This window comes from Xiphophorus hellerii, chromosome 6, assembly GCF_003331165.1.
Source record: "Xiphophorus hellerii strain 12219 chromosome 6, Xiphophorus_hellerii-4.1, whole genome shotgun sequence".
Classification (NCBI taxonomy): Eukaryota; Metazoa; Chordata; class Actinopteri; order Cyprinodontiformes; family Poeciliidae; genus Xiphophorus; species Xiphophorus hellerii.
The window spans coordinates 14,539,828-14,554,587 of record NC_045677.1 but is presented as its reverse complement, the minus strand read 5'-3'; the positions used below and the strand labels follow the sequence as shown (position 1 = coordinate 14,554,587).

Sequence of the window (14,760 nt, the reverse complement as noted above, 5' to 3'; positions counted from 1 at the left end):
GCATCTGTGCTCATTACTCCTCAGTTGTCATACTTATGTGTGGACGCACACACATGCTGCCACATGTAAAAACACATTCATGCTCACTTTCAGACATACTTCAAAAAGATAGATTGGTCTTTTTTTTTTTTCCTCCTGGATTTTCTTCACTTGCATTCTGCAAAGCATGTTTTGACAACTAGTTATTTCCTTACAGGTCGTCCACCAGAGTATTCCTGGTAATTCCAGTCAGTCTATCCATGCCTTCTCCACAACCACCCTCAACGACATCATGAAGTCCTTCTCTGACGTCAGTGTCATCAGAGTCGCTGGAGGATACTTGCTCATGGTGATTACCTAGTGAAATCGGAGTGTTTTTATGAGGAGAGAAGTTTAAGCAAGGGGTTATGGTGTTTACACAGCATGTCTTCTCCCTAGTTGGCCTATGCCTGTGTGACGATGCTCAGGTGGGACTGTGCCAAGTCGCAGGGGGCTGTTGGACTGGCGGGGGTGCTGCTGGTCGCCCTGTCGGTGGCAGCAGGACTGGGACTCTGCTCTCTACTTGGCCTCTCTTTCAATGCTGCTACTACACAGGTACAACACAAAGGAAAATGCCCTATGCTATATGGATGGATGGAGAGATTATGGCACATTATTTATCCATCTTGAAATTAAGTTTACTTTTATTGCATCATATGCTGCTTTTATACATACAAGTGCCTTACTGCAAGTGTAACTGTGTAATTTTTTGAGGTGCATTTATGATTAAAATGGCATTATACTGAAGAAAGACATGCATAAACTTAAAGAAAAACAAAATTTTGGTATCAGATATTTCTAGACTGAGGCACGAAAGACTAAGGTTGTTATTACTGTTTCAGAAAAGTCTTAGATAGCGAATGATGTCTTAGAATAAATCATAAATTCTTAGGGTTTTGTTGTTGCATGAATCCTTTTTTATGGGTGGCAAAAGGGGCGGCTTTAAAAAAAGTGTTTTGGAACCACTGCTTCAGAGGACAATGCGATCTTAAAAGTATGTGTGGGGGGTAATTCCTTTGATTTAATGCCCAGAATTTGATGTCAGCTTTCTTCAAATGTTCATTCTGACCCTTTTGCCCTCCACTGATGCGTTTCCCATCCCAGGTGCTTCCCTTCCTGGCACTGGGGATTGGTGTAGATGACATGTTTCTGTTGGCGCACTCCTTCACGGAGGCAGGAAGTAATATCCCCTTTAAGGTACTTTTAAATATCTCTTCCACACTGCCCTCCTCTCTTTTTGTCTCCTCTTTTTTTTCTCTTTTGACTCATCTGTGTTTTTGCATTTGTGTGAAGGAGCGGACAGGAGACTGCTTGCGCCGCACCGGCACAAGTGTGGCTCTGACTTCCATAAACAACATGATTGCATTCTTCATGGCTGCCCTGGTGCCCATCCCAGCCTTGCGGGCATTCTCTCTGCAGGTATGTTTTTTGTTTTTTTTTATTCCACCCTCACGAGGATGTGCTAGCTAGGACATAAATGCGGCAAACGCACAATCGTGCACCATGAAGCCCAAAGCTCCTTTGCAAATGAAAGAGAAAACTTAAAAGAAGTGACACTTATTCACAGCAACGAAAGCTTTTGTTGCTGCTTTTATTGCCTCTGCACCTAGAGGGCCTGGATTTTTTTTTTTCTGTAGATACATGTCTTTGCATGTGTGTATAACATGAAATATTCAGAGCATAAAGGGCTGTGAACAGACTTAAAGAAGCAGACAGAGAGAGGAGGGAGTAGTGGATCAGTATATCACTGGCCCGTCAAAGCGGTTTTCTCTGATCTGTGACTAACTGTGGGTGGTCTGAGACACACAAGCGCACAGATAAACACACACGCATAGATGTGCTCACACTCGAAACCACATAACAGAATGTCAGCTCCAGGGCCTGAGCTGAATGGGGGGTGGCGGTGATGGAAGCACTGGTAACAGGGTGATGGTTTTGCTCAGACTCGCAACATATATGTGCTTTCTTCTTCTTTCTTTTCTTTCAAATCACTCTTCCTCTCTTAGTTCTGTCTTTCTAACCTCTTGGCTTGTTGATTTAGAGCAGGGATTTTCTTGACTTACGGGGCTGTACTCTAAGATACTAAGAAAAAGTTTTGACTTAACCCAGCTGGGCTTATGGATCTGTAATTTTTCCTCTTATCTCTCTCTTCCCAGGCAGCCATTGTGGTGGTGTTTAATTTTGCCATGGTGCTGCTCATCTTCCCTGCCATCCTCAGCTTGGACCTCCACCGGCGCGAGGACAAACGCTTGGACATCCTCTGCTGCCTGTACAGCCCGTGCGCTGATCGCGTCATTCACCTCTCGCCGCATGAGCTGTCAGAAGCCGGCGAGCAGTCTCAGGCGCCCGGGTCGGGGACAGCGCATGCGCACCAGTATGCTGCAGGACCGACAATCACCACCAGCACCCAGATCACCACAACAGTGCAAGCGTTTACGCAGTGCGACGCAGCGGGTCAGCATATCGTCACAATACTGCCACCAACTTCACAGATCTCCACAAGCTCTCCCTCCATCATTGTCTGCCCCACCACACAGACTCAGGGTACACGAATCCTTTGGAGTCATAATATAGGAAAGGATTAGTTATATTTAATACAAAACACTCTAACATTTGATTTCTATATCTTATTCTCCATAGCTGCGTCACCTTCCCCGACCACCACCTCTGTGCCAGACCACTACGGCTCCCAGCTCTTCACCCCGACCTCCAGCTCCACGCGGGACCTCCTAGCCCAGGTGGAAGACTCCAAATCGGGGAAGGAGTGCGTTCCACTCCCCTTCCTTCACTGGAACCTGTCTAAGTTCGCCCGGGAAAAGTACGCTCCCCTGCTTCTGAAGCCCAAGAGCAAAGTCGCAGTGGTGGTTCTCTTCCTGGGACTTCTCAGCCTCGGGCTGTACGGGACCACCATGGTGCATGACGGCCTCTACCTCACCGACATCGTGCCCCGTGATACCAAGGAGTATGACTTCATCGACGCACAGTTCAAGTACTTCTCCTTCTACAACATGTACTTAGTGACGATGGATGGGTTCGACTACGCCCGATCTCAGAGGCTGCTGATTCAGCTGCACAACGCCTTCAACTCTGTCAAATACGTAGTCCGAGACGGCGACAACAAGCTGCCCCGCATGTGGCTGCACTACTTCCAGGACTGGCTGAACGGTAAAGAGCTTAAAAGTTTAAAAATAAACTTTCCCCAGCCTCTTGAAGTTTTCTATAAATAAGAAAAAAAACTTTTTTTTTTCTTGTAGTTGGGTCTATTTTATAAGCGCAACATTTTGTGGCTGATTTCTTATCACCAGTTTTTGTGAAACCTCAGCCTGTTGTTTCCAATTCTTCCAATTCGGATTTCTCTTACTGAATTATAATAGAAGAATATATAAGAACAGCAAATCAAAGGTCTTTCATCTGTGAGGGGTCTTTACCTTTAATATAAGGACCACAACTAAAGTCACATCACATGAGTGAGAGAAGAGTTGCTAAAAATGAGGGGTTTAATAATATTTGAAGCAAATTAAGGACAGAATAATTACATAATTTAGCATCTTGTGTTAGTGATTAGCATAATTAGAATTGCTAGCATCGATGTTTGTAAGCTGCCAACATATCCAATTTAAAAATGTTCCTTAACATTCAGCAGTTGAAAGCTTAAAAGGATAACATAGAGCATCTTTGTGCTTTGTACTTGTTCATGTGTTTTATATTTCCTTCCTGTTTTCTGTTGAAGTCTCAGTCTCTCTTGCTCTCTTCCAGCCTGAATGGAAGAGACATTGGTGTGATATGTCTGACTTTATTTTTCTGCACATTACTGATGCTAAAAATATACGACTGTAGTTATACTTGTACAGAATACTCCAGTGTTTTGTCATTGCAACGTGTTAGCTCTTAGATTTTGTGCTTTCGTTGACCAGAAAAAGAAAAAAATAAACCAATTCTTCCACTTTTTACTTTAATAAAGTCGGCTTGCGGTGAGCAGAGGGAGTGGGGTTGAGAATTTGCAAAGGGTGAGCGAAAGTTCAGTCATACTATCCCCCCCTCCACCTGGGCTCATGGGTGGCGTTGTCGATAGGTTGAGGTCATGGGTTATCTTTACATGCATGTGTACATTTGTGTGTGTGGGTGTCCTTAGGTTATAATGTGTCAAAGCCCCAGTCAAGAGGAAGTAATAGTTAACAGGTCAATCAGGGCCAACTGTGGGGGAAAACAAAAAAAGAGGAAACATGAGCTTTCACATTTTCAGCGTCACCTCATTCAAAGAGAAACATCTGGAAAAACTTTCTGTTTTTATGGTTATAAGAATCAAAGCATTTCCAAGTAATATCTACAATAATTCTTCCTTTTTGTGTGTTTTTACCTCACGCGTAGGTCTCCAGGCTGCTTTTGATGCTGACTGGCAGGCGGGCCGGATTACAGTTGACAGCTACAGGAACGGCACCGAAGATGGAGCTCTGGCGTACAAGCTGCTCATCCAGACAGGCTCCAAGAAAGAGCCTTTCAACCACAGCCAGGTACCTCAAGACAGATAACCAGATGTCACTGTCCTGATCTAGCCTGTGGCCCGGAGAAAATTAATCCATGGATTTTCCTTCACTTCCTTCAGTTGACTTCTCGCCGGCTGGTGGATGGCGAGGGTTTGATCCCCCCGGAGGTATTTTACATTTACCTGACCGTGTGGGTCAGTAATGATCCCCTGGGCTATGCCGCATCCCAGGCCAACTTCTATCCTCACCCCAGAGAGTGGATTCATGACAAGTATGACACCACAGGAGAAAATCTGCGCAGTAAGTGTTTTATAATTATTTTTTTTAAATAAATTTTTGCACGTATGTCTCTCAGTAGAGACAACAAAATAATCTTTTCCTCTATTCAGTCCCCTCAGCAGAACCCCTGGAGTTTGCTCAGTTTCCCTTCTACCTGAATGGCCTTCGGCAGGCTAGTGACTTCGTGGAGGCCATCGAGTGCGTGCGTGCCATTTGTGATGAGTTCAGCCGCAAGGGCGTGCTCAACTACCCTAACGGTTACCCCTTCCTGTTCTGGGAACAGTACATCGGCCTCCGTCACTGGTTCCTGCTGTCAATTAGCGTTGTGCTGGCCTGTACCTTCCTGGTATGCGCCATTCTCCTGCTCAACCCCTGGACGGCTGGCATCATTGTAAGTCCTGCCTCCCCCTTATTTGCTTCGTCTTTCCATCACTCATCTATTCTGTCATTTCCCATTTCTGTCCTAAAGATCATTACCATCTTCCTAACTCCACTCTTCATTTTTCTTTCTATTCGCTCCTCTCAGCATAGCTCACCAACACTGTCTAGGGGCCCTTGTTTGTCTCTGCAGAGGGTCACTCTCTCACACATAGAGACATTGTCATTCTAGCATAGGTTTGCCTAGCCTCAGAAAAAAAGGAAATGCAAAACAGTCAAAAACAGTCTTTAGCCTCCTGAAGCCTGTACCTCCAGCCCACTTGCTGTTTTTGTCAAATGGAGAAGGAGAGACACAGGAAGAGAACAGATCGGTCCAGTTGCAACCTTGGCCTGCTCAAGTCATCCATCAGAATATATATATGGGCACATCTTCATGTGACGTGGAGAGAAACATCCCTAATACATGCACACCCTTACATAAAAAACACATTTGTTGATGAACTCTGTAAGGCAACAACTGAGTTTGTCTGTAAATAGTATGTTTTTTTTAAAAGGCACTCCCTTAGCAGCTCTGATTGGGACAACAAAGAGCTGCAGGCAAGTATGATGCCAGCGGGTGACAAGCCCCTCTTGCCTGTGTGTGGTTGAGCAATAAAACTGCTTTTATCATTTCCACTGTAACTCTGCCCAAGCTCAAGACTCAAGCTTTTGACTGAGATCAAAAGCTCCATCTTCCCAGGCATATGTCTATTTTTTTTTTTTTAAACCCTTTTTTCATATAGGGATACATCCGGTTTCCTCAGTTTCTATGAATCTTTGACATTTAGTTGTTTTTTTCTACTGATTCTTTATATTAGGAGCTGAGGTGATGTCAAACTGGGTGTGTGACAGGGGGGGGGTTTGCAATTAACAAAAATTATTGCATTATTGTGTGTATCTCCTAAAGAATGTAGAGCCTTACCTGAACTCTTGAGATTTCTTCAATGTTGACGTTTCTTAATCTAACAAATTCCTCAACATACAGAGTTTAAAACCTCTGAAGGAACAGGCCAAGTATTTCTACTTTTCTTTGTTCAGCTCTCCTGTTAGTCTTGCTCTCTCTTGATCTCTTGCAGCCTGGAGGATTTTTTTTAGTATAGCTTCAACCATTTCTATGACTTTATATTCAAACACTTCACAGAATTAGCTGACTTTGAGTCTTCCTCCTATAGCAAAACTTTCCACATCCAATAGCTGTACAGTTAGTGTGAACTGGTAGAATAGTGTGTTCAATGGTCATAAAAGATTTGAAGTACTCCGAGTCATTTGCCCAGAGCTAGAAATTTGAATATGAGTACAGGGTCACAGTTTTGTAGCGAAAATGGTCAACTCAGGCAAATGACGAATGACAAAATCACTGATAATTACCTCTTTCAAGGCCATTTCTTTGTTTCTTTTTCTGTTCCCTCATTCTTAATTTTCTTCCACACCAGAGTTACAACATTTCTATGTGTGTGTGTTTCAGGTGTTTATCTTGGCCATGATGACGGTGGAGTTGTTTGGCACCATGGGCCTGATTGGCATCAAGCTCAGTGCCATTCCTGTGGTCATCCTGATCGCATCGGTGGGCATCGGCGTGGAGTTTACGGTTCACATTGCCCTGGTAAGTCTTCAGACTGCAACGGCTTTCAGTGAAACGCTCGTTTTGCTTGAAACCTGTATAAAAGATGGAAGAAATACTGAAAACCAGGACTTTAATTTGTTCTCCACAAAGCCCACATCAGTTCAAAGCAGAGACTCCTGTAGTTTTATTTGTTAAATGGAAAGTAATGAAGGTGAAATGTTTGTGATTAAGGATTTATTTTGGCTTCCTCCCTTATGCTGGCAGACTTTTATTGTAGCGCAGTGTGGTGTTAAGCACAGTAATCCAGCAGTTCTGTAGCCTGCCAAGCTTCGCCACAAACACATTTTGGATGATTGGAAAGATTTCCAACTTCTTCCTCATCCCCACCTTTCCCATTTTTTTTGGCCACAGGGCTTCCTGACAGCGATTGGCAACAGAAACAAGCGCACAGCGGTGGCACTGGAACACATGTTTGCCCCAGTGGTTGATGGTGCAATCTCCACATTGCTGGGTGTTCTCATGCTGGCGGGTTCAGAGTTTGACTTCATCATGAGGTGAGATATATGTGGGTGTTTTGTTTCTCCTAGCTGGGTTGCAAAAGGAAGCTTTCTTAGGAGACCTAAGGGCTTGATGCAGGTGGAAGTGTTTTTCTCTATCTTTCTTCACACACACACGCATGCATGCAGACAGTGTCTATTACACAGCTGGTTCTGTCACTCCAGGAGGACACATGCACACACACAGATCTCCAACTTCAGAATGCAACAAATGGGGAAAACATCAGTGTTGTGTAGCAGCTGCTTGTAAACATGGAAGCTTTCTGCTGCCCACTGGGTGGTGTCTCTCTCTTGACTCCCTCTCTCTCTCTCTCTCACACACACACTCGGGGAATCTGTAAAAATTCCTATCATCCATTTGGCATTCTTTCCCTTCCATGTCGGATGCCATAATAAAAAGTGGAGCTAAATTTGAACTGGTCAGCCAGTCAGATGTTATGCAGCCCACCAACAGAGACTGTTCCTTCCATCTCTGTTCTCAGTGCATGTGCGTGTCTTGCGAGCGAAGTGTAAATCTTGTGCATGTGCGTCGTAATGCGTCTTTTTTTCTTTCTTTCTTTCTTTCTTTCTTGTACTTCATGGGCTAAGTGGAAAAAAAGCCGAATAGCTCCATGTTTTTCAGCAGAAAGTGGTCTCGGCCCAAACCCGAAACCACAACCTTGAGCTCACAGACTGCAACAGGCCTCCGTGACATAAAAACAGCCAGTTTTTCTGAAGAAACTCGCACAGAAGCAGAAGGAGACGCAGGGAGTGGGAGTCTTGGGAGGGTTAGCTGACTTGCACGGATATGTGGTTCTTATGGGTGGTTCAAATATAGTAAAGGGAACCTCCACAGAGATGGAGAACTGAAGTTAAGCAAATGCAAGTAAACTAAAAGAAAGGAAAAATCACTAGAAAGTGGTTGGCATGCAACATATGGCAAGAGGATGGGAAGGGGTGAGGCAGAGGGGCCGAGGCTCTGTTGGAGGTCTTGTTTAGCTGCAGTTGTAGTTGGGCAAATGGGGCGAGGCAAAGCAGGCTAGCTGGGGAGCAACATAAACATACTGGTGTAAACATCTTCTGGCCTTGTAATGCGCTGAATACACAAACAAGCATGAATAGAGACTCTTCTCACCAGTCTCTCTCTCTCTCTCTTTTTTTTTTTTTACAAACAGAAACACATATACCTTCATGTATGTACATGAATCCCTTTCCAGGCCTGACCACAACTGGAAAAGATTAGTTTGTGTAAGCCACTAAATTCCTGACAGTGACTGACGGGGGGGTTCTAGTTGTCTCTTTTTGTCTGTAAGTAAAGTAAAAAGTGGCACATAAAGGAGACCGCTGTGGTATTTTGAATTCCATAATAGCTAGCTTCAAACTTCAATGGTCTAATATGATTTTGGTTTTATTTGAGGTTTTTAATCTTTTCTGAGAAAAAAGGACTTTACTTGTTGAATAGCAGTAATAATCATTTCAAGCGATTATGAAGAAGCATCTTTCCATAACAACTCCACCGCTTTCCTTCTTTTGTTTTGTTGTTTTTTTCTGCCTTCGCCTCATGCCAACTTCATTATTTTTTTCTCTCCTTATTTCTTTCACCTCCTAAGGTCTGGCTTAGCAGACTTAAAGCATCTTACCGCCTCTCTTCCTTCGCGTTTTCTGTTAGTGTTTAAGTGGAGTCCTCTCTAATTTGCTCGGGGGAGCTCTTTCTTGTGGCGTGCCTCCACCCCTGGCCTCCCCGGAGCTCCGTCGAGATGCACGCACACATGCACAAAACAAGCACGCATGCAGTGGGAGCTGCAAAAAAAAAAGAGAAAAACAGAGCGAGAGAAAGTTGTGCAGAAGCAGCACAAGAGGCATCAAAGCATGTTTAAGCTGAGTGGGGAGTCAGATTAGCCTCTCCCCCAACCCCTTTGATACACAAGCATTGGGTTTTCCCAGCCTTCCTTCCCTGAGCTACTTTTCTTCCTCATGTACAGCAGCTGTGTGTGCGTGTGTGTGTGTGTGCGTGTGTGTGGGTGTGCGTGGGGGTGTGCGTGGGGGTGTAAGTCATGCACACAGTGATGTGGTTTTAACCCAAGTGGTCTTGCTCATTTTGTGTAAGATGCAAGGAAAATCTCAACTGATTAGATTATTGAAATAATTGATTTCAAATGAAATTATTTAGAATTATCAGAAGTTTGGCTAAATGCTAATGTGGACGCAACAGCATGCAATTTTTGTCCAAGTAAAATAAGGTTTTATTGGTTTTTAATAATAAAGATAAAATAATTAAATACTTTATAGATATGTTTGGTGTGGAGTTTACGGTTCACAGTTCACATTGCCCTGGTAAGTCTTCAGACTGATAGCCTGGCTATCAGTCTGATAGCCTGGCTAGCATTACAAAAACAGCTGTGGTTGTGTTTTTCCTCTGGAGAACGTGAATCCTTACCATTACTCTGAGATTTCTGAAAGCCTGCCAACATTGTTTGTTCCATAAAGACAGAAGTTAAAAGGAAAACAAGTTAAAAAGAAACAAAGATAGAAAAAAAAGCAATTGTTATCTGAGGAATGACTCTTGCTCTCTCTCACAAAAATGTCTTAATATAGAGAAATTTACATTAAAATAGCATCCTAGATTTTTGTTTTTCATCTTATTTCATGTCACCTCACTGATACTGCAGTTAGCTATTCACTGGATTCTTTGATTCTTGAGAAAGTTCTTTTGTAAGCACAACCCCGTAGCTAAGGTGTGTTCACTAATTTCTTACCCCACATGACTTATCAGGACTATCAAAGCTGAAAATTGTCTGAAGTTGATTATATTTCTCTATTTGATCTAATCAAAGCTCTATGTCTGTTCATCTCGCAGGTATTTTTTTGCTGTCCTCGCCATTCTGACTGTTTTGGGGATGCTGAATGGCTTAGTTCTCCTCCCAGTCCTCCTCTCCATGCTGGGCCCTCCAGCTGAAGTCACCCCAGTTGACAATGCCAGCTGCCTGCCGACACCTTCTCCCGAGCCACCGCTGCCTCCTCCAATGGCCCACCACGGATACTTCACAGCCCACAACCATCCACGCTCGCCACGGCAGCAAGCGTTTTCTGAGTCGTCAGATTCTGAATACTACTCCGAGGTGACGACGACCTCTGGGATCGGGGAGGAGGACTATAAGTACTGTGACAGGAACGCGTACCAAACAACAGCTCCTTCCACAACGTCCCACATACTGGTGGAAGCCAGCAAGAACCCAAGCTTCCCCAAACTAACGGTAAGCACCATGAGCGCATAAATCTTCAAAGATTTTTGCATATAACTCCTCTTTAATCTTGTATTTGTACTCATGTGTAACATACAAATGTTGTGTTTGTTTTAGGTGCTGAAGCCCTTTAGGGAAAACGCAGTGGGTGGGAGGGTTGAACCGTTATGTGAATCCAACCACAATCTGCAACCACCTGTTGGCTCCCAGGTAACATGCTGGGATGGAAACAAGCGTGAGCAGCAGAGCGATCTCCAGAGACTGCAGGATCAGTCTCCTCAACGCTTACCCAGCGACAAAGCTCATTTCCCTGGGAGGACTTGTCAAAGTGGCCCTAGGCTGCAGAACAGCAGAGGGCCTCAGCCAAACAGGACTAAAGGGCCGAGCTACGGTCACAGCAACTCTTCCCTGCCAATGCAACAAGGCCCCTCTGGGGGCCCTGTCACCATGGTGACTGCTACAGCCTCCGTTACGGTGGCTGTGCACCCGACTTTACCGGGGACAGCTTATCAAGGCTACATGCATGAAGGTTTTGACGTGGACAGCGAGTCGGACTGTTTTGAAGCTGCTAAAAGGACTTGTGGCGACAAAACAAAATATTCTTCATGTAACAGAGACTCTCTAGAGCTCCAAGACTTGGAGGTGACACAGGTCCAGACGGAATATCAACTCGGCAAGTCACAAGGTGAGCCGGGATCCTCTGCTGACCTTTTCACAAACTTCTAAGAAGTTTTGAAATGAGAGCTTTATTTGCTGACCGTTTTCTATTTCCTGTGTGCTGCAGGTGGGCTGAGGATCCAGGCATCTAAAGACTGCTAGAGACTCACTCATCATGGCTCTCTCACTTTGAGTCTCTGGATCCCAGAGCACCTCGACCTCCTCACTGTGTCTCAAACTCTTAACTGTACATAGACTTCACATGAAAAAAAAAAGCAGAGAGGATTCACTTCAAGAACATGAAAAATGAAATTACTTGTTTTAAGAGTTATATAAATCTATGAGTATATATATTTTAATACTAAAAAGAGGGAAGCTATTTAAAAGAGTACTGTATAACTTGGGTATACTCTTATGTAAGATGTAAAAGATTATTTTCATGTGGGGATGTGGATTCGTTTTCCGTCCCACTTTGTATAGAATAAGAAATGTTCTATATGTTTTCACAAAAAGTGAGATTTTATTAAGGTATTAGAGTATTGAACATACATGGTCAGTGTTTATTTCTATTTGTGTTATTTTGTTGTTGTTTTTTCTTGCTGCTACATTTCCGATTTCTTTTCAGGCAATTTGCCATAATAAGTGCAGTCCCCCAACCTATCCCATACCCCTTCCCTCCTCTTTTTTTTCACAGTATTATACTATGAAATACTTTGTCATAAACAATCTGTTGGGTCCAAGTTCTTTGTCACAGGTTGCAGGGAATTATACAGTAGATACTGTTTCCTAACAGCAGTAACCATTGTGCCTTCAGTGTGTCCCCCTTTTTCTCATTATCCCAGCAATTAAAGGTCAGTATTATGTTCTCCGTTTGGGCTCTAAACCTTTTGAATTATTTAGCCATCGTGCTGGAAAGCAACGCTCCTAATTCCAACGTTGTCTCAACATCCTCTGCAGTTTTAATCTACTTGAAGGAGCTCCGATAACTTGTGTTAATTTTTTCAGCAGTTTGTGTAAGCTCGTTTATGGGTTTTGGGGGGGTGTTTTAGTCACTTTGTCGAAAAAGTGTTGTTCGCCTTGTCAAAAAGGGAATTTTAAAAATGCAAAGGGAGTTATTTTATTTGATTCTTCCCCCTTTCTGAGTAGCAACAGTGTCATGTTGTTTTGACTCTGAACTGGTTTAGTCAGTCCTGGTGCCTCAACTCGTTTCGACTCACTTTCTACTCATTTTGCTTCCCCTCAGACTGAGAACAAAGCTTCAGTCGTTCAGTATTGGTCTCGTCACTGCCAGTTTAAACTGCAGGGATAAACATGCGGATCTATTGTCTTTGTCATGTTTCAAGTGGCAGCTTCTTCCGTTTTCGTACTTTTTGTAAATATGAAAGTTGAGTCGTTTAGCTACTGCAGTTGGGAATTATGAAGCAAAAGCAAGCAAAGCACCGCTTTCCAGTTCGAGCAGACCGCGTCAGATTCTGATGAGGGAGGGGGTCAAGAGCAAGGGGCTCTTGCGGTGGTTTGTAGTTTATTTCAAGAAAGATGTTAATGTCATGCCATATAAATTATTTATATTAAAATTTTTATTTTTGTAGTTTGTACAGATGTTAGTATCTAGACCGAAGTTCTATTTTTAAAGAGTAAATATATATTATATATAAATATATCTATTTGTTCTTGAGGTTTTGTTTTATTGTTTTGTTTTGTTTGCCTTTTGGGGAATAGGGGAGGGGATGACAACACATTGTGCGAATGTGTGCGTGTGCAGGTTCATGTTGGCGTGTGTGAGTGTGTGTGTGTCTGTGAATCAAAGGGGGCAATTGGAGGACCATGAAGGAGAAGTTGTGTAGAAAAAAGTGACATCGTGTTTTTAAGTTTCCTCTTGGCCCTTTCTTCTTCATTGTCATTTTTTAAGATGTTCATGTCCATGTCTGAAACACTGTGATTTCTGAAAACTATGCTCAAGAGAACCCATATGTGACCGTTATGTTCCCTCACCTGCTATAGAAATTAAACTAACAAAATAAATTGAATGACAAACTGCCTTCTTGTCGGTTGCCCTTTGTGACATCATGGGTCAACGCTGTTATCACAAGCAGTTCAACCTATCAGTGTTTGCTGGTTAGTCTCTTATCGAGGTGCTTTGTTTAATGACTCTAACAAAAGGTTTAATGGTAGCATGTTGATATTTATGACTTAAAATCAAAGTCCTCAACAAGCATAAGCACAGCTGTGTATATTGTGCAGAAAATGTTTTCATTTGGAAACTTTAAACATCATGCAGTGCATTGAGAAGGTTTCCACTGTTTATCTCTTTGCAGCTACAAGTATTCAGCTTCCAAGCTGATTGTGAGAAACCAACACAAAATTGTGAAAGAAAATAAATGCAACATGATGCATAAGTGCATAAATGCTAAATATTCGTAGCATTTCACATATTAAAAATCTAAAAATTGTGCCATGCATTTCTCTTCTGCCTGCATTACTCTTATGTTCCCTAAATGAAATCCAATGTTCAATTTGCCTTCAGAGATTGCACACATGTAATCTAATCTCGCCATGAGTGCACAATATTAAACGCATCAATTGCTGATTTCGGTTAGTAGAGTTTCCTCATTTGACTGGCCCCTCAGCTAAAAACAGGTAAAACTATCCCACAATTAAAAGTTACTCAAACTAATTTCATAGTATGAAAATTATACAGTTTTTGTTGTGAATGTTAACTTTACTCAGGATGAAGAAAGATTTTCCAACGATAATGTCCAAATAATAGGCATCATCCATCACACAAAAGTGAGTGACTCCTGACAGAAAATACCATTTTAAATATAAAAAAAGAAATACTGTTAAAAGGGTATCCATTTAGAGAAAAAAAAACCTATAAACTATTTTTATATCCATTTGATTATAAATTCCATGTCAAAAATTATGGGAATGCTTCTCCACAAGAAAAATCGTTTTTGGCATTGCAGCAGTTGAGCCCTATAATAACTGTTTTTGGTAAAAAAAAAAAATAAAAATAAAAAAAAAGAATGAAAGAAAACAAATGGACAAAATAGTCATGACATATTTTCTGCATCACTTAATGTACTGGCGGTAGCTCAATCAGTCAAGTGAAAAAAAAAAAAACGGGAATCAAAAAATTGACCCCTGTACATAAGCAGCTAATTGTGTACATGCTGGTTGTAGTGAGTGAGCAGAATCATGGTTCCAGACTAACAAGAGAATGCTATGTGGTGAAAAGTATAAATCAAGGACCTCCGTCTAATAGGGAACATAAAGCATGACATCAAACATTGTTTCTGAGGCAAAGCCAAGTAATGCAAAGTAATTGTGAAATGCAATCATATCATCTTGGGCTAGAATAAATGTTCACAGTTGCCAAAAGTTGGTTGATTCTATCTCTGTACCACATGTGAAACAGTTACAGAAAACAGTGTTTATGCAACTAAATATTAGCTAGGTGATTAACAGGTAAACTAAATCTTAAAACATATTTTTGCTTACACAGCTCAATATTCCATTTTCTTCACTTTCTGTGGAGTGAAAACAGGTACAACAAATTATAA

The 14,760-nt window shown here is 42.3% G+C and overlaps 1 protein-coding gene across 1 annotated transcript in view; it reads left to right on the top strand.

Annotated features, from left to right (window-relative positions):
- ptch2 (patched 2) overlaps positions 1-13,235 on the top strand; it is a 28,426-nt gene extending 15,191 nt beyond the window's left edge. Inside the window, exons 10-23 of the mRNA XM_032566121.1 lie at positions 197-328; positions 418-573; positions 1,123-1,215; positions 1,312-1,437; positions 2,175-2,562; positions 2,659-3,183; positions 4,387-4,529; positions 4,622-4,802; positions 4,892-5,172; positions 6,664-6,801; positions 7,174-7,316; positions 10,156-10,552; positions 10,658-11,225; positions 11,325-13,235. Of these exons, the coding sequence (XP_032422012.1) occupies positions 197-328; positions 418-573; positions 1,123-1,215; positions 1,312-1,437; positions 2,175-2,562; positions 2,659-3,183; positions 4,387-4,529; positions 4,622-4,802; positions 4,892-5,172; positions 6,664-6,801; positions 7,174-7,316; positions 10,156-10,552; positions 10,658-11,225; positions 11,325-11,359 (3,306 nt within the window). The 3' untranslated portion in view covers positions 11,360-13,235. The remainder of the gene's footprint in view (positions 1-196; positions 329-417; positions 574-1,122; positions 1,216-1,311; positions 1,438-2,174; positions 2,563-2,658; positions 3,184-4,386; positions 4,530-4,621; positions 4,803-4,891; positions 5,173-6,663; positions 6,802-7,173; positions 7,317-10,155; positions 10,553-10,657; positions 11,226-11,324) is intronic.
- Positions 13,236-14,760: the final 1,525 nt, after the last annotated feature.